The following is a 22,154-nucleotide window of genomic DNA, read 5'->3' as shown; positions in this document are numbered from 1 at the left end:
AAAAGGGGGCTGAAAATGGCCAAAAGGGGGCCCCAAATGATTGGGATCGGGCTGCTGCTGAGCAGGAGAGTGATCCACCACCCATCAGAGGCCCGATCCGGGCCGTTTCAGCCCCAATCCAGGACGAAACAGGCCCAAAATGGCCGAGAGTCAGGTGGGTGGGTCCACCTGACATGTGACATCTTGGGGGAACTGCCGGAACTGCGTTCCTGCGTGTTCCCCCTCAAAATGAGCCCTGCCTTTATCCATGGGTGGGGCATATGTCCAACCTTATGGCTAAGGAGGGTGGAGTTAGGGTTGGAAGAGAAGCCACCTTGTCAGGCGGGGAGGGGGGTAGGGCTGTTTCCCCCCTTCCCCCCTCCCCCAGGCACTGTGTTGGGGAATTGGGGATGGTGAAAAAGGCTGCCCTTATTTTTTGTAGCTTGGGAGGGGGGTGGAGATGAGACTAAAAGAGAACGGCTGGGCGTTTGTGAACGGTGCTTTTGAAACAACATTGGGTGTAAAGAAAAAATAAAATGTTTTATGGAAATAAAATGTTTGCATGGGTTTTACAGGAACTTGTGCTTTTTGAAAATGAGTTTTATGGGGGGTGGAACTTTTGCTGTGTTTTTACTGGAATTGGAGGTGGTTGGTGGGAAAAAGCAGCTTGCATGCCTGAGAGAAGGTTCCCTGCTCTCAGTTCTCTCCCTCCCCTGCCCCCTGGCAGCAGAGATACAGCTATGTTTGAACGGGAAAAGGGAACTTCTGCACCCCTTTCCTCATTCGATCACAGAACAAAAAGCTGAAAAGCAGAGTGAGAGAGAGCCCCAATTTCCTCCTCCTCCGTTTTAAAAGCGAGCAAGCAGTCTCTAAGCGTTACCAGTCAGAATCTCTAGCTCCAAGCTCCGTTTTCTCTAAAGCATGCAAACAGCCTTTCAAAATCCATTTTAACCCCTTAAGCATGCAAGACAAGACAGCTGTCCCAGCCGGCATAAAGAAGCCATTCCTTTAAAAATTAAGCATGCAGAAAACGAGATAAAAATCGTGTACACGGCTCTGCTGGTAAATTTAAAAAGGAGGCTTTTCTTCTCTTTTTGAAAACAGAGACACCAGAAAAAAAAACTTGGCAGGTTCCCGGTACCTATTCCAGAGAGCACAGCAACCTTACGAGTTTCAAACTAGAAGAAGCAGCCTATGGGTGTAGGGAGAAAGGAGGCGGGGCAAACCTTAGCCAATGAGATTGCTGTTTGAGGCGGGGGATGAAAGAGGAGGAAGTTTTTGCTGCACCCCAAGTTTCCACGTGTCTCTAGAAACATCTCCCCCCTCCCAGGGTTGCCAGCTCCAAGTTGGGAAATTCCTGGAGATCTGGGGGGAGAAACCTGGAGAAAGTGGGGTTTGGGGAGGGAAAGACCTGGGCATGGCATAATTTCATAAAGCCCATCCCGCAAAGTAGCCATTTTCTCCAGGTGAACTGATGTCCGTGTCCTGGAGACCAGTTGTAATTCCGGGAGATCTCCAGCCACTACCTGGAGGCTGGCAACCCTACCTCCCCGCTAGCTGGAGTGAAAAAACAGCCCTTTCTCCCCTCTAATCAGTACACTCTATCTGCCCTAATCAGCATTTCCACTTCCCGCCTCCTTGTCTCTCTACAATGTGTTTGCTAACTTATCAGAGCAGATTCCAGGCTAGATCAAAGACTTAAAGCTTTGAAGCTCTCGAAGAGGCGGGGTGGGGGGCAGCTGAAATTAGCTTCTGGGGAGTCGCCAAGGGCAGGTTGAGCTCCAGCCCTTTTGTCCAGGCATCGAAAAGCATCTTATTCCTAATACGCCCGGCACAAGCCCTTGGGAGTCCTCTGCTTCTGATTATTTTCAACAGATGATTAACAACAACTCCTTTATGATGCATCGGACGAAGAGAACTGTGATTCTCGAAAGCTTACCCTACAGTAAAGTTGGTTAGTCTTAAAGGTGCTACTGGACTCTTCGATTTTGCGACTACAGACAAACACGGCTAACTCCTCTGGATCTGCTTTATCATGCTCTCTCAGTCCGAATGACTTTGTCTCCGCTTTATTGAGGAATCTTTTTTGCCATATTCACCCCTTTAACAACCATTTCCCCCCCTTTTTGGAATGAATCAATTTGACACAAAGGATGAGCGACTCCAAGGGTGTTATTTCATCTGCGCCGGAGGCTCAGCGCGGCTTGACGTACAGGGATTCCTTAACCAATCAGGAAACCGATCGCAGAGGCCAATGAAAAGCTACATCACACAGCGCAGGGAAACGACCTAGTCGAGGCTTCTCTTCTGCAGAGTCGGGGGCTCCGTTGCGTTCAGGGCGCAAGCTGGGACCGCGAAGCCCGCAGAAAGAAAGCAATATACAGGCAAATAGCTTTCTCCGCCCCCGCCCCCCCATCTCTCTTTTGTTTTTGTGACTAGCTTGCCCGCTCCTTTGCTCATGTGATGCACTCGCTCACCAAAGAGATCAGAGCCTTCTCCAGGACTAATTTAAGAAAACAATGCACCCGAGTCACCACCTTATCCGGGAAGAGAATTATAGAGACGTGGAAGGACGCCCGAATGCAGGTGGTGGAAGCGGCGGATCTTAACGACGGAGACGCCTGTGGTTATGTGCAAGACTTGAGGTTGGATCTGCAAGTGGGCGTCATTAAACCGTGGCTCTTGCTGGGTGAGTGTGTAGAGAGAGCCAAAGAAAGGGGCAGTGTATGCACTTGCGTGTGTGTGTGTTGTGTGCCGTCAAATCGGCTCTGACCTATGGCGACCCTATGAAGGAAAGACCTCCAAAACGTCCTGTCATTAACAGACTTGTTCAGATCTTGAAAACTGGAGGAGGTGGCTTCCTTTATTGAGTCAAGCCGGTCTTCCTTTTTTCCTACTGCTTTCTACTTTTCCTAGCATTATTGACTCTTCCAGAGAATCTTCTCATAATGTGACCAAAGTACCATAGCCTCAGTTTTGTCATTTTAGCTTCTGGGTAGAATTCAGGCTTGTTTTGATCTGCTACCCACTTATGTATATTAAAAACACCCCAAAATACTATATAGCATCTTTTATGGGCTTCAAGAGATGGAAGGGTATGCCTTTTTTTTGTAATTCTATGCTGTCAAACATGCTCTATTACTGTTACCTAACTGCTGACTGTTTATTGCATATGTATATGCAGGGGGTTTTTTTCTGGGAAAAGAGGTGGCGGAACTCTCTAGAGGGAAATGAGGAAGAAACACATGGGATTCTTTGAAATCATATTATTTTCAAGCACTATTGCTGAGTATTTTCAAGAGGTGCCGGAACTCCGTTCCCCCACGTTCCCCCTGAAAAAAAGCCCTGAGTACATGCATTACTGCATGTGTGTATAGCATTGCTTCCTGTTAATCACCTTTCTGTCTAAAAGACCTGGCAGCCTCAATGTCTGCATGCCATTCCTTTCCCAAACAATCAAACAACATGTCTTCTCTCCTCCCAGGATCACAGGATGCCGCCCATGACCTAGAGACTGTGAAAAAATACAGGGTAATTAATGATAACATGATAGAGCTTTTGTAAGTTGAGCATATAATGAATGTTTCAAAAGGTTTGATGTTCTCCTCCAAAAACATTTTTGTTATTATTTAATGGTGTTATGGACTATAGTGGCACCTGATCCTTCCAACCGTCAGTAGGTAGCTGATTCTACAGATACGGCCGTGGAATAAGTCCCATTAAAATAAAAGGGACTTGTTCTTGTAATATCTTTGGACCCGGGGTGACAATACACTGGAAAATTAAGTGCAAGTTCAGTTGGGCTGTACTTATACGTTTGTATGTTTGCTCCTTCACATTAAGTAGATTATACAAGATACTATGGTAATTGTTTACTGAAAAGTATTTAATTTAAAACTGTGTAGGGGATGGGTGGTAGAAATAACAATAACAGATTCTTCAATGTTGGATGAAGATCCACAGCCATGCCAGAATTTTGGAGATTTCAGAACCGGCTTGGTTTCTTGACCATTGCTTTTCTGTATTTTAGGTTACCCACATTCTAAATGTTGCCTATGGAGTTGAAAATGCTTTCCCCGATGACTTAACATACAGGAGCATTCCTATCCTCGATTTGCCCGAGACTGAAATTTTGTCTTATTTTCCTGAATGCTTTGAATTTATTGAGCAAGTCAAGTTAAAGGTAAACCCCTCAAACAAGCGATGCATGGTAATAATTTTATAGCAGGAAAAAAATGAGTAATTGCACATGACGGTCTTAATGCTGATGAGCCCTCTTCACCATTAACAGGAATATCTGAAAGCAAAATGAAACGGGCCATATTATCACAATAATATAATTATTTTGATTACTCTGATCGTTTTCGACTCGTCTTTAAATTTTTCTGCTAGCCAAGTTAAGCCATCACTGTTTGGCTTAAGTGAAAATTTCCTTTTGTGTGTTTAATTTTGATTCAAATAGTTAGCTGACCCATTAAAAATTGACCAATATTCAACACAAGAGTCTTACCTAGTATCTTAAAATACTAGTATTATATTCTGAACAACTGTAACAAGAACTGAGATGGGACAGTCCGACACAAACAGTGCGATCCTAAGAAGAGTTACACCAGTCTAAGCCCATTGAAATCAATGGGCTTAGACTGGAGTAACTCTCCTTAAGATTGCACTGAGAGTTTGCCCAGTGGGCTGGATCCTAAGAAGCTCAAATGGAACGGGGCTTTCCTGTCCCCTCCTTTCTGATTCAGCGCCCTGTGCTCTGAAAAGCCGTTCTTTAAGGTCAAGGAGCCGGGAACTTCCTCTAGCTTCAGCAAAATGCTTTCTGTTCATGCAAAAAGCTACTGGGCTCCAGCCATCAACGTTAATGGGTTTAAGTAAGCTTTACCATGTTGGCTGGTGGCACTAAGCTGACTATGAAAAGTAAGAGTTAATATTTACATATTTGCCTTAGCATGCGTTTGGATTAAAAATTACATATTCAAATTATTATTTTATAAAAGCCTGCTCTCGGACATTGTCCGCATCGTACAAACAATTGACAGCTTGATGTGTTACATAAAACCCGTTCATTTGAACTTCACGGTGACAATGCCCTGTCAAATCCGGTTCTAGGTTATTCCCTGAGCTCCATCGTTTTCATTATTTACATAGTTTGGTATTAAGGAAGATAATATTGCTCCATCACACATTGTGCTATTTTAGAAGAACGCAGTATATTGTTTACAAGTTACCTGAAACGTGTATTCACTTAATGTCCTTCTCGAGGTTTCCAGTTACAGTTTCCACTTCATTTCTAAATTAGATTAGCTGTTCCAGCAGTGCAATCCTAAACAGCATTATGCCCTTCTAAACCCCTTGAAATGAATGGGCTTAGGTGGGGGTGACTCTACTTAGGATTGCAATTATAGTGCTGCTGGTGAGCGTCAGGTGGTTAATTTTTCAGTTCTTTATACTCAAGAGTGCATTATATGCTTTTATGACAGTACTGCTTCATAATGCAAGATGTTTTTGTTAGGCAGATGGAAACATTAGATAACTTATTCGCCTCTCACAAAAGTTCCCCGTGCTACGAACCAGCACAAGTTAATAAGTATGTCATTATGAACTGACAAATACATAACTGACTTTTTCATATTACACGTGTTAATAAATAGACTGTGGAAAGGCCCAAATCTTAGGTTTACTTCTGAAAATTCTGGAATTTTTGCAACCCATCCTTATCACTGAAGAGAGGAAGGGGACATATGAAGATAGCGTTGTACTGCTGGACTGATTACTCTTAGTTACTAAGATATTTTACAGAGATTCAAACCAAGGTAGCTGCTGGCTTTTTAAGAAGTGCCTTCCACCAACCCAGCAAAAGGGGAAGGGGGGACCGTGACTTTTGGAGTGTGTTGTAAGAGGGTGGATAAATACGAAGTTACAGCACCCTAACACCCAGCAGTTATTTATTTGAAGGGAATAGGTTCTCCATTCCCTCAAGTAAATTTTTTTTTACTGCAACAGCTATGGACCAACCATATTTGGAAGAAAAGGTTATTAAATTTTTACCTTGGAGGTAGAGTTTCAAATGGGAGGCCGCTTTCGTCCTTGCTCCCGTTACCTTGGTCCTTATCTGTTAATTGAAGCCAGTCTGCTAATCCAGACGACCTCTCACTGTTTCGAGCAATTCATTGCTGCACTTAACTAGCCCATCACGAGCAACAGAGATTTCTTTCATCTTTTGCTAAAGATGGCTGAGGCCTGCTTAAGTTCCTGCACAGACTGAAGATGGGGACGCTGGTCTCTTCTGATTTCTCCAAGGCAATTTCTCGCAGACGGATATATTGTTTAGGAGTAAATGGAAACTGCATAGTAATACAAAGTAGTAAAACAGGCTAATTTGAGCCGCTTTTCTACCAGAAATGTATTCATGTATTTTTAAATTTATTTTTATTTTACTTCATTCATACCTTGCCTTTCTCTCCTATATGGACCTAAAGCAGCTTACTTCATTTAATTTGTTGGCATGCAGTTATTTCCTAGGGCTTCCATGAATTGGGGTGTGTGTATATTTGTGTGTTTTGCTTATTTCCACACACACCCCACCCCCCGCATATCATTCCAGAAAGCAGGGCTTTTTTTCAGCTGGAACGCAGTGGAACGGAGTTCTGAAACCTCTTGAAAATGGTCACATGGCTGGTGGCCCCGCCCTCTGATCTCCAGACAGAGGGGAGTTGAGATTGCCCTCTTCACCGCTCAGCGGCGCAGAGGGCAATCTCAACTCCCCTCTGTCTGGAGATCAGGGGGTGGGGCCACCAGCCATGTGATGATTTTCTCCGCGGGCAACCCACTGAGTTCCACCACCTCTTTTCCCAGAAAAAAAGCCCTGGTTACCGTGGCCAGTAGCCACTGATAAGACCTTTCCTCCATGAATCTGTCTAATCCCCTTTAAAGCCCTCTGCGCCTCTGGCCATCACTATATCCTCTGGCAATGAATTACACATGTTAATCATTAAGTAAATAAATATTTCCTTTTGTCTGTCTTGAAACTACTGCCCAACAATTTCATCGGATGTTCTCAAGTTCTGGTATTTGGGGAGAGGGAGAAAAAGTTCTCTGTCCACTCTCTCTACCCTGTGCATAATTTTATAAATCTCTTTTATCAAGTTTCCCCTTAGCTGTCTCATTTCTAAACTGAAAAGTCCCAGACTCTTTAGCCTTTTCTCATAGGAAAGGTGCTTTAATCCCTTTAATCACCTTCGTTGCCCTCTTCGCAGGGCTTTTTTTCTGGGAAAAGAGGTGGTGGAACTCAGGACTGTACAATGACGTCACTTTGGGTCAGCTAGAACAAGGGGGCAGTTTTTTAAAGTTTAAATCACTGCGAAAATGGTCACATGGCCAGTGGCCCCGCCCCCTGATCTCCAGACAGAGGGGAGTTTAGATTGCCTCTGCACTGGCAATCTAAACGCCCCTCTGTCTGGAGATCAGAGGGGGGGCCACCAGCCATGTGACCATTTTCAAGAGGTGCCAGAACTCCATTCCACCGTATTCCTGCTGAAAAAAAGGCCTGCCTCTTCTCGTTTCCAGCTCTGCAATGATCCTTTTGAGATACAGTGACCAGAACTGCACACCTAAAACACTTTAAGCTTAAGAACAAAGGGTGCAAAATCTATTTTTGATTGTAATGGTTTTCTAAATGTCTTCTATTTTTTTCTTTTCTCTTGAAGGATGGTGTGGTGCTTGTTCACTGTAATGCAGGAGTTTCTCGAGCGGCAGCAATTGTCATTGGTTTCCTCATGCATTCAGAAGGACTCAGTTTTTCTCAGGCTTTTTCTTTGGTGAAAAATGCCAGACCGGCCATTTGTCCAAATTCAGGTTTCATGGAGCAACTTCACAAATACCAACAGTGCAATAATAAAGCAAATGGAACTTTAAATAATATTTGAATGTTAACAGGGGAATAATGAAAGATGGAATGAACAGAACACCTTTGGTTGCAAAGTCATGCATGGGACATGCCCAGAATTACCCTTTGAAGCTGTCCTTGAGGAGTTAATTTTTGTACACACATACATTATTTTAAATTAATTAATTTAATTAATTTCCCCTCATCTAATTCTTCTCTCTGTGTTTCTCTTTTTTAAACATTTTCACAGTAATGGGTATAGCAATAACGAATCAGCTTGGATTTGCAGTAACGTGTTGGTTTGGTAGTTGCTGTGTTGCATGCAGCAGTGCTCTACTGATACATGTTTGTTTAGGATCACAGACTGAGTTAAACCTGTTCAGGAATATCTTCTGTGCAGGAGGCAAAATTATTTCCTAACAGGCCTTCATTTTCTTCAGGAATTTACTGAAAGGGTTTGCTTTTCCCAAGTATCAGGGGCAGGGAGACTGGCTCTCTAGATGAATTAAAATACCAGAAATACAAGTTTTCTACTGAAAGTTGCCGGTAGGTACTAGAAAAGAAATATAAACCCATTACTCCAATATCACATGACATTCAATGTGTATCGACTTTTCATGATTGTAAAAATCTAGATAATAAAACATTCTTATTAAAAACCTATCTTTTATATTTGAAATCAGTCAGTAACATTTATAATTTTCTAACATTTTTTTTCCTGGCCCTGCATAGGACTTTATTTTATAAACTGGTCCTTTGTATGATAATAGCAGAAGGTCCTCAGTGAAACAAAAGCCAAATTTGACCACTTTAATAAGTGTGTTTATTTTTAAACATCAGTAGCATTAGATCTTTACAAAGCCCAGGATGCAGTGTGGAGACAATAATAACACTGATTTTGTTCACTGCTCTGAGTGTGGCACTAATCTAGAAGTATATAAGCACATGGTTATTATTATAATGTTGCCCTTAGCAACACAGCCCTTAAAGTCTGTGTAAGCTGAAAAGCCATGCAGTGTGTTCTAGGCAAAGTGTTCTAGTCAATGATAAGACATCATAGAACTGAATGTGGATATGATACAATTATAGATTGGTTTCTGTATTATTGTTGCTAGCATGTATTATATAAAGTTTGATCCTTGCTAGCAATTTCAAAATATTATAATTTTCAATTAAAATACACGGGCAACATTTCAATAAAAATATTTTAAAAGCTGTACCATTTATGTTCATTTTGTTACATGACTGGCTAAAACATGGCATGTTTTATTATTCCTTGGTGCTTTTGCCTGATGGAGGTGCACTGCTTCTAAACTCAAAAGTTACATTAGCTATTGTCTGTCCTTGACAGACCTGTCCTCCCATGAATTCAACTAATCTTTTAACGCCATCTAAGCTATTGGCCAGAAGGGAAGGCAGCATGGTATAGCCTGATCTCGTCAGATCTCAGAAGCTAAGTAGGTTTGGTACTTGGATGGGGGACCACCAAGGAAGATTCTGGCAAATTGCCTGTTTCTGTTTCCAAGCCCCGTGCTAGGGATGCCGTAAGTTGGTTGTGACTTGATGGTACATATGCAGGGCTTTTTTTTCAGCAGGAACACGGTGGAACGGAGTTCCGGAACCTCTTGAAAATGGTCACATGGCTGGTGGCCCCGCCCCCCCGATCTCCAGACAAAGGGGAGCTTAGATAGCCCAATCTAAACTCCCCTCTGTCTGGAGATCAGGGGGTGGGGCCACCAGCCATGTGACCATTTTCTCCGAGGGCAACCCACTGAGCTCCACCCCCTCTTTTCTCAGGAAAAAAAGCCCTGTACATATGTATGTAGGCTATTGGCCATCATATCATCCGTAAACTTTGTGCTGTGTAAGAATGTTTCGTTTTGTCTCTTCTGAACCTACTTGAATGCCTCCGAGACCTAATATGACAGAATTAAAATCTCTGTATTCCATACCATTCATAAGCTTTATTATTCATAGACACCAATTAGCCTTCAATCTTTCTTCTTTCCTCACATAAATGGAACTCATTTTGATTTCTCCTTGTCCATCTTAAAAAGGCATAGTTGAGCAGTCACATTTGGAATGTGTATCATAAAGGCGGTATCATAAAAGCATTATGATACTGCACTTTTCAGTCTCTTACCTAATAATATTCCAGACTGAGTTTGCTGCTGCCGCTGCAATCTGAACTGGGAATAGAGTGAGCTGTCCACCCTGACTCCCAAGATCTTCCTGGGGTAGCTGTAGTCAATTTCGAGTCCATCAACATAAAAAATGTATTTGGTTATTTATAGTCCGTGTTTGGTGGGGTGGAACAAAAGCAATGTACTCATACAATATAAGACACATCATTTACAAAGCTATAGGGTTTTCCTTAAAGTGCATCTCTTTGCACTTTCTTATACTGTCATTGTTTGGTCACACATATTGAGAAATCCCACTGGATTTTTTTTTTTAATTTCAGCATCCTGTTTGATTCTATCGTTTATTCCAGATAATTTTGGAACAAATTAAAAAGCACAAAACAGGTCCCTTCGGGATTCCTCTTCCTTCTCCGTCTATAGCGGAATTGCTTCTCCACCAGATCACCAGCACAGTTGTGGCTCAGCTCAACATTAAACAGTATATGATGAGAAATGACCCCTCCCCCCGATTTTGAGTTTTACTTGGGACCTCCACTTTACAGTCCTAGAATACGTTCAGACGAAAACTGACATTGAATCTTGTAGTGTGAGAAGGTAAAGGAGTAGCAATTTAACAATTTACTTTTGCTGTAACGAGGAATATTTTGTGGGATATCTTTTTACTTGTTTACATTTGCAGGTGATTTGCCCAGCAATCATGGGAGTAATTTCCATTGAACAAAGTGGGGCTTTCTTCTGGGTTAATGTAAGGGGAGACATGATGTTTATACAACCTGCATGGAATGGAGATAATGGACAGAGGAAGCTTTTTCTCCCTATTCCATAATAGATATTAGGGTCACCCAATGTAATTGTTGGGAAACAGGTTCAGGCCAGGCCAAAGGAAACAGTTCTTTACCCAACCAGTAATTAAACTCCGAAATTCATTGCCGTAGCCATAAGTATAGATAGCATTAAAAGGGGGAGAGACGGATTCCTGGAGGAGATGTCCATCAAGGGCAACTAGCAGGGAACCTCTACAGAGGCAGCAAAGGTCTGGAACTCAGCGAGGAGAGGAGGCAGCGGGAGAGGCTCGGCCTCAGCTTTGTTCGTTTGGCCCGCCATAGGGTTGCCAGCCTCCAGGTAGTAGCTGGAAATGTCCCGGAATTACAACTGGTCTGCAGGCCACAGAGATCAGTTCACCTGGAGAAAATGGCTCCTTCTGGGGGTGGACTCTATGGAATTAAGCCATGCCAAGGTCCTTTCCCTCCCCAAACCCCACTTTCTCCAGGTTTCACCCCCCAGATCTCCAGGCATTTCCCAACTTGGAGCTGGCAACCCTAGCCCGCCAGCAGGCTGCCCTCGACGGACCCACGCGGCCCCCTCTGACTCTTCTTATGCCCTTATTCGGTCGGCCGACGGGACCGGCATCCTGGGAGGCCTGAGCCTGCCCCCTGCCGACCCCCGGGGCAGGACGCTCGCCTGCGGCCCGCCCTGGACCAGGCAGAGAGCTCAGCCCTCCCCGGCGTTTGCACTCGCAGGCCGGCTGCCTCAGGCTTTTAGCCCACCGGGAGAGGACTGGGCCTCTGTGGCAAAAGGGCCCCGCATGCCAGCCGGGGCGGGGGAACTGGCGCCCGCGCCCTTCGCGCAGAGGTCTCCGCGCAGAGAGCGCAGCAGGCCGGGCCCCAGGGAAGAAGACGCGCCGCCCGGGCGGGGGAGGGGCTTCCCCGCCTCTCTGGCTCGAGGCGGACCATTCCCGCCCCTCTCTATGGTCCTCTCGTAGGAAATGACGTCGTCTCCCGCGCCTCTTCCGCCGCATTTGAAAGCGGCCGGCTGCAGCGCCCCGAAGGGCAGTCCGCGCGCGGCCGCCTTTGCCATGGAGCCGCCGCCGCCTCCCTCCGTGGGTGAGCACGAGCGCCGCGCCCCTCCCCTTGGACGAGGGCGGCGGCCGAGCGGCCTCTTCCTCCCCCTCCGGGCAGTTGAGGGGCGCCCGCGGTGAGGCGCGCCCGCGGTGAGGCGCCGCCGCCCGCCAACTCTCCTGCGCGCAGACGCGGTGGGAGCCGGGAGGGGCCGTGGCGTCATCCGGGTCCCCCCCCTCCCGCTGCCCCGGGCGTCCTGAGGGGGCCCCCCCTCTTCAGCACCCCCCCCCCGTGAGAGGGCCCCGGCCGCCCCTCCGGAGAGTCCTCGCGCCGGAGCTCCTGGCCGGGGACGGGGCTCTGAGCCGGCCTGGCCTCCCTGGACCGCGCTGGCCTCCCGGGCGCCCCTGGAGGCCGCCTTGCCTCTCTGGCACTCGGGAAACGGACGTCCCCCGAAGGCCTGGAAAGGAGCGCAAAGAGGCCGCCCTCAGGACAAGTACTCCGACGTTGTGTGAAGGCCGGGTAGGGTTGCCGGGTCCAGGTTGGGAAATTCCGGGAGATTTTGTGGGCAGAGCCTGGAGAGAGCAAGGTTTGTGGAGGGGAGGGGCCTCAGTAAGGTATACTTTTATAGAGTTCGCCTATTAGATCAGCCATTTTCTCCAGGGGAAATGGTCTCTGTTGTAATTCCGGGAGATCTCCAGCTACCACCTGGAGGCTGGCAACCCTAAGGCCAGGGAAGGCGACAGGGGCGGGTGCTGGTGCTCGGCCTGGGACCCCTTGTGGCCCCGGACACAGAGGTCCCTCAGGCTGGAGAGCTGGTGCGCAGGGAGCAGCTCCAGGCACGGCACTTGTAGCCTTCAGAGAGGGTCCAGCCTGCGGTGCTGAGTCCCTCCGTCCGCGAATGCGAGCCTGGAGGCTGCGCTCTGGATAGAGTTGCGCTAGTCCCGTCTCGCGGTGTTGCATTAGAGGAGCTCCGTGTGGGGCCACAGGGGAAGAGTGGGGTGCGGCCGCTCCACAGGGGCCTCGGGCGGATTTCTGGAAGTCACAGGCTGTGTTTTCGTGCTTAGGTGCTGAGCCAATGACTCTTGGCTCCCCCACATCTCCGAAGCCCTGCGCCGGTGCGCAATTCCTCCCGGGATTTCTGATGGGCGACTTGCCAGCTCCAGCGACCCCGCAGCCACGCTCTTTAAGTGGCCCTTCAGTTGGGGTAATGGAAATGAGATCTCCACTGCTGGCTGGTAAGACACTTCTGACTGAAACTTGCATTGCAGGGAGAGGATCTGCCCAGGCCAAAATTTGGGTGGTCTTGATCTTCCCAGGGTGTGATCTCTAAGTACCCTGCTGCAAAGTTGATCTCAGGCTGTGTGCCTAACATGGTAGACAGTACTGCATTTATCTAAGCTTGAATGCAGGGGTAGAACCATGTTCTGTTAGGCTTAACAGATTAAAAATAGTGCTTCACAGACTGGGAGACTGCTGGAAAGAGTGCCTTTTTCAACTTGCTTCCAGTTGTCAGCTACACCATTTAGGAAAAGTGAAAGACAATTTTGGAAGGGTTTTGGACTTTGTTCAAGAGAGATGTTGACTTTGTGCTCATTTCTTTAACTGTTATGTGTATTTTTTACATGCATTGTAGACTTACTTTAGACTAAAGTTAGGAACTTTGAACTTCTTCCCCCTTCTTTCTGGAAAGTGGCAGGCACTGTAGAGAGAACTCACTAGGACGTTAGCTAACAGGCAAACTGAATGTATTGTATCTATATTTATTGTGGGGTGGAACCAAAGTAACTGTAAGCAGAGACTGGTCACTTCCACGTGCTCCAGTTTTGGGGGGGTTTCCCTGTCCCAAAGTCATGTCTTACTGATCCGCTTCAAGAACTCACCTTCCACATACATCGTCCTCATGTGTGTTTTGTGGGTGTTTGTTGTGGGAAAAAAAGTCCCCAAACGGAAAACACATTCAAGGCGTCATTTGTGTCGCCTTGTCACAAATGGCATTGGTGCATTCCCACCCAGCTTTCCTCTTTTTTGAGTACATGCGGGATTGCACTATTCCATTGTCTTGTCTTTCACCTTCTGTAGAAATTGGGCATGCGTAGTACTCCTTCTCTACTGTTGATTTTCCATTCAAAGTTTTAAATGAAAAATGTTTACTATGTAAACAGTAGAGTAGCACAATCGTGCAATTCCATATACTACTGTATAAAAGGCAAGCCATGTTCCCCACCACTCACTTCTTATCCCCACAGAGGCACAGTACACAGGGATAAGAAGCGAGTTGCAGTGGCAAGGCCCTCCCAATGTCCCACAGCAACAGGGGCATGGCTCCCCACACCACCTCTGCGGGGCCTTCGGAGCGCCACACACAAGCCAAGCAGCGGCCAAGGGGTTGGAGAAGGAGGGAGCCCCCACTCTCTTCCCGATCCCCCCCTTGTCTGATGCCACGAGGAGAGACGGGGGATGGAACTGCTGTAGGGCCCATTGTATTTTCCCAATACACTGGGAAAATAGTTTTGATAGTTTGAAATAAAATCAGAAATGGCATTCCATTCTCAGTGTTGATTCTAGACTGATACTCTGGTTGCTGAGTGATCCAGTGTAGCAAGCGCTACAGTATGATATCCACACTGAGCCTGCTGATGTGGGGAGGGTGGAATATAAATTGAATATAAATAAATAAAAATAAAATGATTCCCTTTGTATACATAGATATTGTAATAGTGCAAGGACTATTTAAAAAAAGGGAGGGGAATTATTCATTGTGCATGCGAGCCAGACGCATGTATGGTCTTGGTAGTGGCGAGAGAAGGGGTTGGAGATTTAAAGGAGGGCACTTCAAAAGCACAAAAAAGCCTTCACATGCATTGATACGATAATAATCGCGTGGGGAAAGCGGCATCAAAAATGAAAATGGAATAAAACAAGTCTCACAGAAAACGCTTAAAAACTGGGATCATCATGACCTGCTCACATACGGGAAATGACGACGTGTGTAACGAGCGAGATAACCCGCCAAAGTTCCATTGGCAGGCCGTCCCATTAAGGACACGTGGAAGCAACCCACGTCTTCCTTGACTTCTGCTGCAAACTAGTGAATCATCTCCCTCTGAAATCCTGTAACTACAGGTCAGGCAGTCCTGCGAACAATGCAGGTCTGTAATAAGGTGATATTGGAAAGGAAGCAACTTTTAGCCGCAGAAATGCTGTCATGCTAGTGTAAGCAGCCTTATGCTGGCACAGCTAGCACCCTTCAGCCCAGCCTTGTGTTTTCATACTGCTTTCCCCCGTCACGGTGTTCACAGCACTTTGCATCAAACAGTTAACAAAAAGCTGCTGTACCGTAGTAACTAAGGGCACTCTTCATAAATTAAACTGGATGAAAGGATGCTTGGCTGCTTCCTCTCCATCTCTACTTAATTGCAGAACCGATATGACAACTCTTGTTATCTGAGAAGTGTGTTCTCATCATCTGGTGCAGGCTTGTGAGAACTATATTACACGTGGTGTCCAGGCCAGAGTATATTTGTGCTATTTTTATCAACAAAGAACTTCGTAAATGGGTCACAGCTAATTGTCTGTTCCTGAACCGGTAAAGGTTCAGATTTAGAAGTCAGAGATTCCCTAAATAATTTGGAGGCTTGTGAAACAACTGGTGCAGTTGTGGCAGAGAAGTAACATGTTTGCTACTGCCACTGCAGCGTGCTAGTTTTTCGAACACACATTTTAAACAAACTCTCAGTCTCTAGCAGATGTATTGATAGTAAAAGACTGTGTAAGTAGGGAATCGGCAAGGTATCTGGAGTTTACTTCATTCTCCTCTGTAGTCCTTTGCCCCACATTATTTCCTATATTTCTGTTCCTGGCAACCACCATATCCTCTTTCCTTTTCCTGCTTCCTTCTCCTCACTCACCAAGCAACTTTTTAATTTGTCTCCCCATTACCAGCTGTCATTAATTTACTTCATTTGTACCCCAAATTTGTCCCAAGTGGTGGCCCAAAGCACCTTACATAATTCTTCTATGCTCCATTTTATCCTCACAACAATTATACCGACTGGCCCACAGTTGCCCATCAGTCTTCTATGGGAGAATGGGGATTTGAATCTGGGTCTCCCGTACCCTAGTCTGACGCCCTAAAAACCGTATTACATTGGTTCTTAGCTTTCCCTCCCCTGGTAGCCTCTCCCTGGGAAAAGTTTGGTGAAGTTGCAAATGTTGTGTGATAGCAAATGGCTCAGGTGAGTTGCGCTGTAACTTGATGATAAGGAGAGTTGAATGAGACAAGGTTGGGGGAGAACAAGTGATGGGCTGTCTTACTCTAACACAATTGTGGGGAATTATTTATTCTTTAAAACATTTATATGCGGCTTTCCCACCCAAAACAGGGTCTCCAACATGTTAGTGGTCAGACTTGCACTCATGATATTGAGAAGGCTTATGAATATGGCTATGCCGTAAGTCCCTCCCTGTATGTGTTTCAAACACAAAATACTGCACAAGCATGCAAAAATATGGAAGCCAGATCCTGGCTGGGAGACAGAATGTTACTAGCATGTGAGAGGTCAGGCAAGGCCAGCTTTCAGCCCTCCCCCAGCAATGTGCAAAAGTCCTAAGACAATAGAGTCTTCCCAGAGTTCCTGAATTAATCACCATAACGCACCCTACCGATCTTCCCTTATCCACTCTTCTATTCTCAGGTGACTCTGAGCTTTGATAGCTTTCTTCATCTGCACATCATGGGTTGTCAATCATCATTGATAACTTTAGTTCTGCCCAGGAGGACTTTATGAAACCTTTCCAGTTTGTTGTCTCGCCCTGGAGACAGTTCATCAGTTCATTCTCTCACCCTGGAGATGACTTCCCAGTCCTTTGTCCCAACATAGGGATAACCATTAAGTCATTGATTTGGGGCAGAAGATGCAATCTTGCCCCAGGGTACATTCCAGAGTGTAATTGAACTACCCCTCCTCCACAGGGTGCGCACAGCACAGAGGGCGATCTAAACTCCCCTCTGTCTGGCGATCAGGGGGCGGGGCCACCAGCCATGTGACCATTTTCGTTGAGGGCAATTTAAATTTTAAAAAACTCCTCCCTTTGCCCCAGTTGACCCAAAGTGACATCATTGCACGGTCCCAGAAGTGTGCAGGACTGCAATCACATCACTTTGGGGCCATGTGGTACCAGGGGCACCGCCTCCCACCAGGAGTTACCCCCTGTGCTGGCAACCCACTGAGTTCCACCACCTCTTTTCCCAGAAAAAAAGTCCTGCTTTATTCCATTCCACTACCATATTAGTAAATGTGAGAGATTTACACCTTTCTTTCCCAGAGTTAGAGAAGCTTGCCGCATGTAAACATAGGAAAGTTGTAGATCACTTTTAGGCACACATGCTAAGTAACATGGTGATTCTTTACAGTGTAATTCATAAGGCATTGTCTTATTTATTAGTATTAGTATTATTGGAAGACGTAAATAAAAACGTGCATTTACTGGTAGTCAGGCCCATAATTTTTATTCCTAGGATACAGATGCAGTTTTGCTTGTGAACTCAAATTTTGCCTATGGAAACAATGACATTGAGAAGTTCTAATGCTGTTTTCATTGTTCTATATTCACTTAGGTGGATCTCCTCCACAGCCAGTAATTCCAGCGCACAAAGATAAAGGGGGTGCTCCACCAGTTAGAAGTATATATGATGAAGTAGCTAGCCCAGGTCTTGGATCTACACCCTTAACTTCAAGAAGGCCTGTAAGTGACCATAGAACAAGTTGGAAAGTAGCCCTGAAATACGCAACTGTTAACGAGTTCTCTTGCCTTTTTAGATTTGCAGGTAAATCTTCAACAGTTACTGGGTATGTTTGCTTAAAAAAACAGATTTTAGAAATGTCATCACCATGTTCATAGGTTGATCTGTGCATGCAGAGCAAGTTTCCAATTGTATCTTGTGTGGTTTGCCCCGGTAAATATGAAAGAAATTTTCTTTGAAGCATTCTGTTGTTCAGTGTTCGTTCTCTTTACATTTTTCCCCTTCCTAAAACAATGGGCAAGAATGATCTACATAAAGCTTTAGATATTAATATATACACTTGCAATTTTTTTCTGAAATTACTGTAAGAATAAGTACATGTGGAGGTTACAATTAAATTAAAAGTCCCGCGATGCTCAGAAGTCCACATATGCACTCACCATTGGTTAATCCCTTTTTAAAGAAAATTTTGACAATGGCCTCTGTACTTCTTTAGAGGTAGTATAAAGGCAGGGGCTGTCTCTGATGTTGCAGGAAGCCCTACAGGAGCTTAGAGCCATTTGCTGCATTGTTGAGGCTAACTGTGAGGTTGGCGGTGCTTCAGACACATTTAAAAGCTGGTATGATATAGAGGAGCCCTGACCTGGATAGCCCAGGTGAGCCTGATCTTGTCGGATCTCAGAAGCTTATCAGGATCGGCCTTAGTTAGTAATTAGATGGGAGCAGGGCTTTTTTTCTGGGAAAAGAGGTGGTGGAACTCAGTGGGTTGCCCTCGGAGAAAATGGTCACATGGCTGGTGGCCCCGCCCCTGATCTCCAGGCAGAGGGGAGAACTCCCCTCTGTCTGGAGATCAGGGGGCGGGGCCACCAGCCATGTGACCATTTTCAAGAGGTTCCAGAACTCCGTTCCCCTGCATTCCCCCTGAAAAAAAGCCCTGGATGGGAGACCTCCAACAAAGACCAAGGTTGCAGAGGCAGGCAATGCCAAACCACCTCTCTTGCCATAAAGGGGTCTCTTGCCATAAAGACCCCATCAGGGGTTGCCCTAAGTCAACTCTGACATGAGGACACTCTCCACCACCATGCTATAGAGGAGCAAACTCAGTAGTAAACAACCTTCTTTTGCTTCCAAAGCCAGAGAAAATAAGCGAACTCCAGCTATGTGGAAGTAATGGTATTTAAGATGTATATCATTGTAAACCATAGTTGGATCTGAAGCTTCACTTGCAAAATATTTTTCCACTTCTCTTCCTTGCTGAAGCCCACCATGCTGTCTGAAAGGCTGCTTTTAGGGATTGGTGTGTAATATGGGGGGGGGTCTGCTGTGGGACAGGCAAAAATTAGCTTCTCTCTTCTGTGCCCACCTTCTCACTGCGGAAAAGCTTTCTAGGAATCTAAGACAAGTCTAGATCCAACCTAGTGCTTTAATGCTAAAAGAGTAGAACAATTATTGACTTGTTTCTTATTTTACCAGATGGGATTTTTATTGCTCTTTCTAATGCTTCATGAATTCATTTGTTTGTGCTGCTGTTCAGAATGCCTTCTCTTTACGTGCATTAATTTATATTCATTCATGATGTTTCATTTGTTGACGTTGCGGCTTATTGCAATAGTTTTAATTTGATTCGCTTCTCTTAGTGCCATTGTGGCAGCAGAGCAAGGTAAACATTCCTTAAAGTCATTTTTCCTTAATCAGAGTCCACATGCATATAGAAGATACAGAGTTGCTATAAATATTTGCAACTACCTTAAAAAGCAAAATAGTACAATAAACACCATCTCTGCTTAAATAACTATTTTGGTAGCTCTTTCAAAACTGCGTTCTTAAGACTACAGAAAGGAAAAAGTACATAACATTCAAATAGGTTATTAAGGATGTTCTACCTTATTTGCATTTTGAAACAGATAACTTTAAAAGATAAGTTCTGTAACCTTATTTTGCCTGCATAAACTAACATTTTGAAGACTCTCCTTGTCTGAGTACAAGTCTGACTGTGTGTATGCTGAGTAGCCCAGCTGTTCCTTCTGGCTTGAGCCAGAAATCAGGCTTTCCCTGTGGACTGGGCTGAATACTTGTGTCAAAACCTGGAAGAGGGGAGAACATGTGTGCTACCCTGAGCTCCTTTGAGGGGACGGTAGGATAAAAATGCACTTTAATAGCTTAAATATTCTTTAGGTAGTGTTTTGATATTTCAGTCTTACTAAAAACTGGCCCAGATATTTCACTTTTATATCCCACCCTTCCAACAAGCTCAGGGTAGCCGACAACAGTTAAAAATAGTCTCAACTCGGAATCAGTTACTGTTAAAAAAACCCACTATATCTCACCCCATATTAAATCATTTAAAAGATAAGAGATCGAAATGTCGCTATATCAACTTACGAAAATCGTGAGTATTCACCACCTCTCCGTGTCTTTAATCTAGTGAGTGGGGCGGTGTATATTCCTCTGATTTTGCCTTGCTCTGTCCCCAGAGTGTGAGGAGTCTTGAGCCAATCTATCATGATAGAGCTTCAACTGAGGGTGTGTATTCTGCCAGAAGCGGTCAAGCGTGTATTGGATAAGCCAGAATGTCCCTTTGGGGGGGGGGGCAGCACAGACAAGCTGTCCGTAGTTGCCTGGCTGTCTCTTCCATTTTTCTTTTGTCTTTGAATAAGTAACAGTTTGTCCTTACTTCCATCAAGATGAATGGGAAGCCCTCCATTTTTTTCCTTAGGTTCACATTAATGCTTTTGTTTCTGTGCTGTTTTCTGAATTACCTTAGAAATGGTAGTATTGAAATGCTTTCTTCCCTGAGTTTGAAAAGACAATTTGAATGGCAGTTTCTGCCCTTTTATGCAGGCCAGCTTTTCGGTAACACAGAGTCCAATGGCTGGATCCATGCCAACAACCCCTGGAACAGGTAGGGTATCTCATCGAAAATACTTTGCCTCATGGGACCTTGAACCTTGCGAAATGCAGCGGACCTGACTGAAATGCTGTGGTAGGCCCAGCTTATCTCACAGCACAACTGTGCAGGTTTTTCAGGTTTACTCGGAAGTAAGTCCCCTTGTTTTTGCTGGAACTTACTCCCAGGTAAGTGTGCATAGGATTGTACTGTTAGAGCATTCTCGTAGCGCCTTCACTTTTGACTCAAAATAGGCAGAAAATAAGCAGCAAAATGTTGCTCATAGTTCACAATATTTTTTGTTGTTGTTGTTGTGTGGGCGGGGACTCTTGATCTAAAGTGCTAGTTTTGTGTTAACTTATTTTTTCTGACATTATTTATTCAGCCTTTGCTCCTTACCGGCCTTAGGCAGTGTATTGTCTCCATCCTCCTCCCTTCCAAAACTTTTCACATGCTTATATATATGAAAGGACCCTGACCTAGATAGCCCAGGCAAGCCCATTCTCATCACATCTTGGAAGCTAAGCAGGGTCGGCCTTGGTTAATAGTTGGATGGGAGACCTCCAACAAAGAGAGGCATGCAATAGCAAACCACCCCTGTTTGTCTCTTGCCACAAAACCCCAACCAGGGTCGCCATAAGCCAGCTATGACTTGATGGCACTCTCCACCCTCACATATATGTAAACAATGTTAATTTAAGGTCTCTTGCATTACTTAACGTTACTGTAATGGTGCCTGCTTTTTCTTTCCAGATAGTGTCTAGTTCATTTTTCACTACTGTCGCTTGGAAAGCTTCATCCCCTTAACATTTGACAGTTTCAGGTGTGTTCAGTCCAGCAAGCCTTGCCCAACCCAGGAAGACAACGATGTCCCCAGCTCAACTAGATCCGTTTTACACCCAAGGAGATGCCTTAACATCTGAGGATCATCTTGATGACACTTGGGTAACTGTGTTCGGGTAGGTGATTTGCACAGCCTCAGCAGTTCTGCATGGTGCTGGTAGCTCAGGTCCCGCTATGGATCTATAAGTGTTTAATGAACATTTTGGTGCCTGGGGGAGAGGCTCCACAAAGGAGTAGGATGAACATGTAAAGCGGATGTGGGGGAGGCAAGGGCGCAGGGCATTGTGACACCACCAGTAGTGTACTTAAGATACTTAAGTTTTCTTTTAACTGCCATTCTAAGTATGGCCATGTTGTTTCAATACTTCCTTCTGAAGTGAAGCCCCCTTCTCTGAAAGCCTTGCTTCGAAATGCATCAGGCACTAAGCAGTATAGAAGTACTTGTATCCTTTTTCCCCCACTGTATTTAAGTGTTCTGCTTTCTGTTCATCAGTCTGTATCTTCGCCACCTGCCTTCCTGTGCTGCATGTGCTTACCAGGATGTTGTTCTGTTAATATGTGGGGGGGGGGTTCCCCTCATGGAATTCGGGGTGGTGTATGCGGGGTCCTTTGGTAGCCAGAGAGTATAAGTGTTAGGCATTCATGACCTGTAAAGCTGAGATGGTGTCAGCTGATGGGTTTTAACAGATTTGAATAACTGGACGGGTAGAGGAGAGGCAGCCTTTCTGAGAGTGGAAGGAATCCATGTCTGTAAAGCACATCTAAAAGTTCCCAGCAATAGGTGATTTCTGTAGTGTACAAACGTAACTATTCATCTTGAATGATGAGTATC

The 22,154-nt window shown here is 45.2% G+C and overlaps 2 protein-coding genes across 5 annotated transcripts in view; both read left to right on the top strand.

Moving 5' to 3' along the window:
* The first annotated feature begins 2,260 nt into the window (after window positions 1-2,260).
* DUSP19 (dual specificity phosphatase 19) lies at window positions 2,261-9,078 on the top strand. The gene is made up of 4 exons (XM_054971993.1): window positions 2,261-2,668; window positions 3,464-3,510; window positions 4,010-4,162; window positions 7,689-9,078. The coding sequence occupies exons 1-4, from the start codon at window positions 2,443-2,445 to the stop codon at window positions 7,905-7,907; spliced, it is 645 nt and encodes a 214-aa protein (XP_054827968.1). The 5' UTR covers window positions 2,261-2,442; the 3' UTR covers window positions 7,908-9,078.
* A 2,476-nt stretch (window positions 9,079-11,554) lies between these two features.
* The window catches only part of NUP35 (nucleoporin 35), a 30,072-nt gene continuing 19,472 nt past the window's right edge, over window positions 11,555-22,154 (top strand). Inside the window, exons 1-5 of one of the 4 annotated variants that reach the window (XM_054972872.1) lie at window positions 11,555-11,894; window positions 12,914-13,084; window positions 17,467-17,594; window positions 20,434-20,494; window positions 21,297-21,438. In XM_054972872.1, the coding sequence (XP_054828847.1) occupies window positions 11,777-11,894; window positions 12,914-13,084; window positions 17,467-17,594; window positions 20,434-20,494; window positions 21,297-21,438 (620 nt within the window). In that variant the 5' untranslated portion in view covers window positions 11,555-11,776. The other 3 variants (XM_054972876.1, XM_054972874.1, XM_054972875.1) reach the window with 3 other exon arrangements.

This window comes from Eublepharis macularius, chromosome 2, assembly GCF_028583425.1.
Source record: "Eublepharis macularius isolate TG4126 chromosome 2, MPM_Emac_v1.0, whole genome shotgun sequence".
NCBI classification, from domain to species: domain Eukaryota; kingdom Metazoa; phylum Chordata; class Lepidosauria; order Squamata; family Eublepharidae; genus Eublepharis; species Eublepharis macularius.
This window is presented reverse-complemented; position numbering and strand designations above follow the sequence as displayed.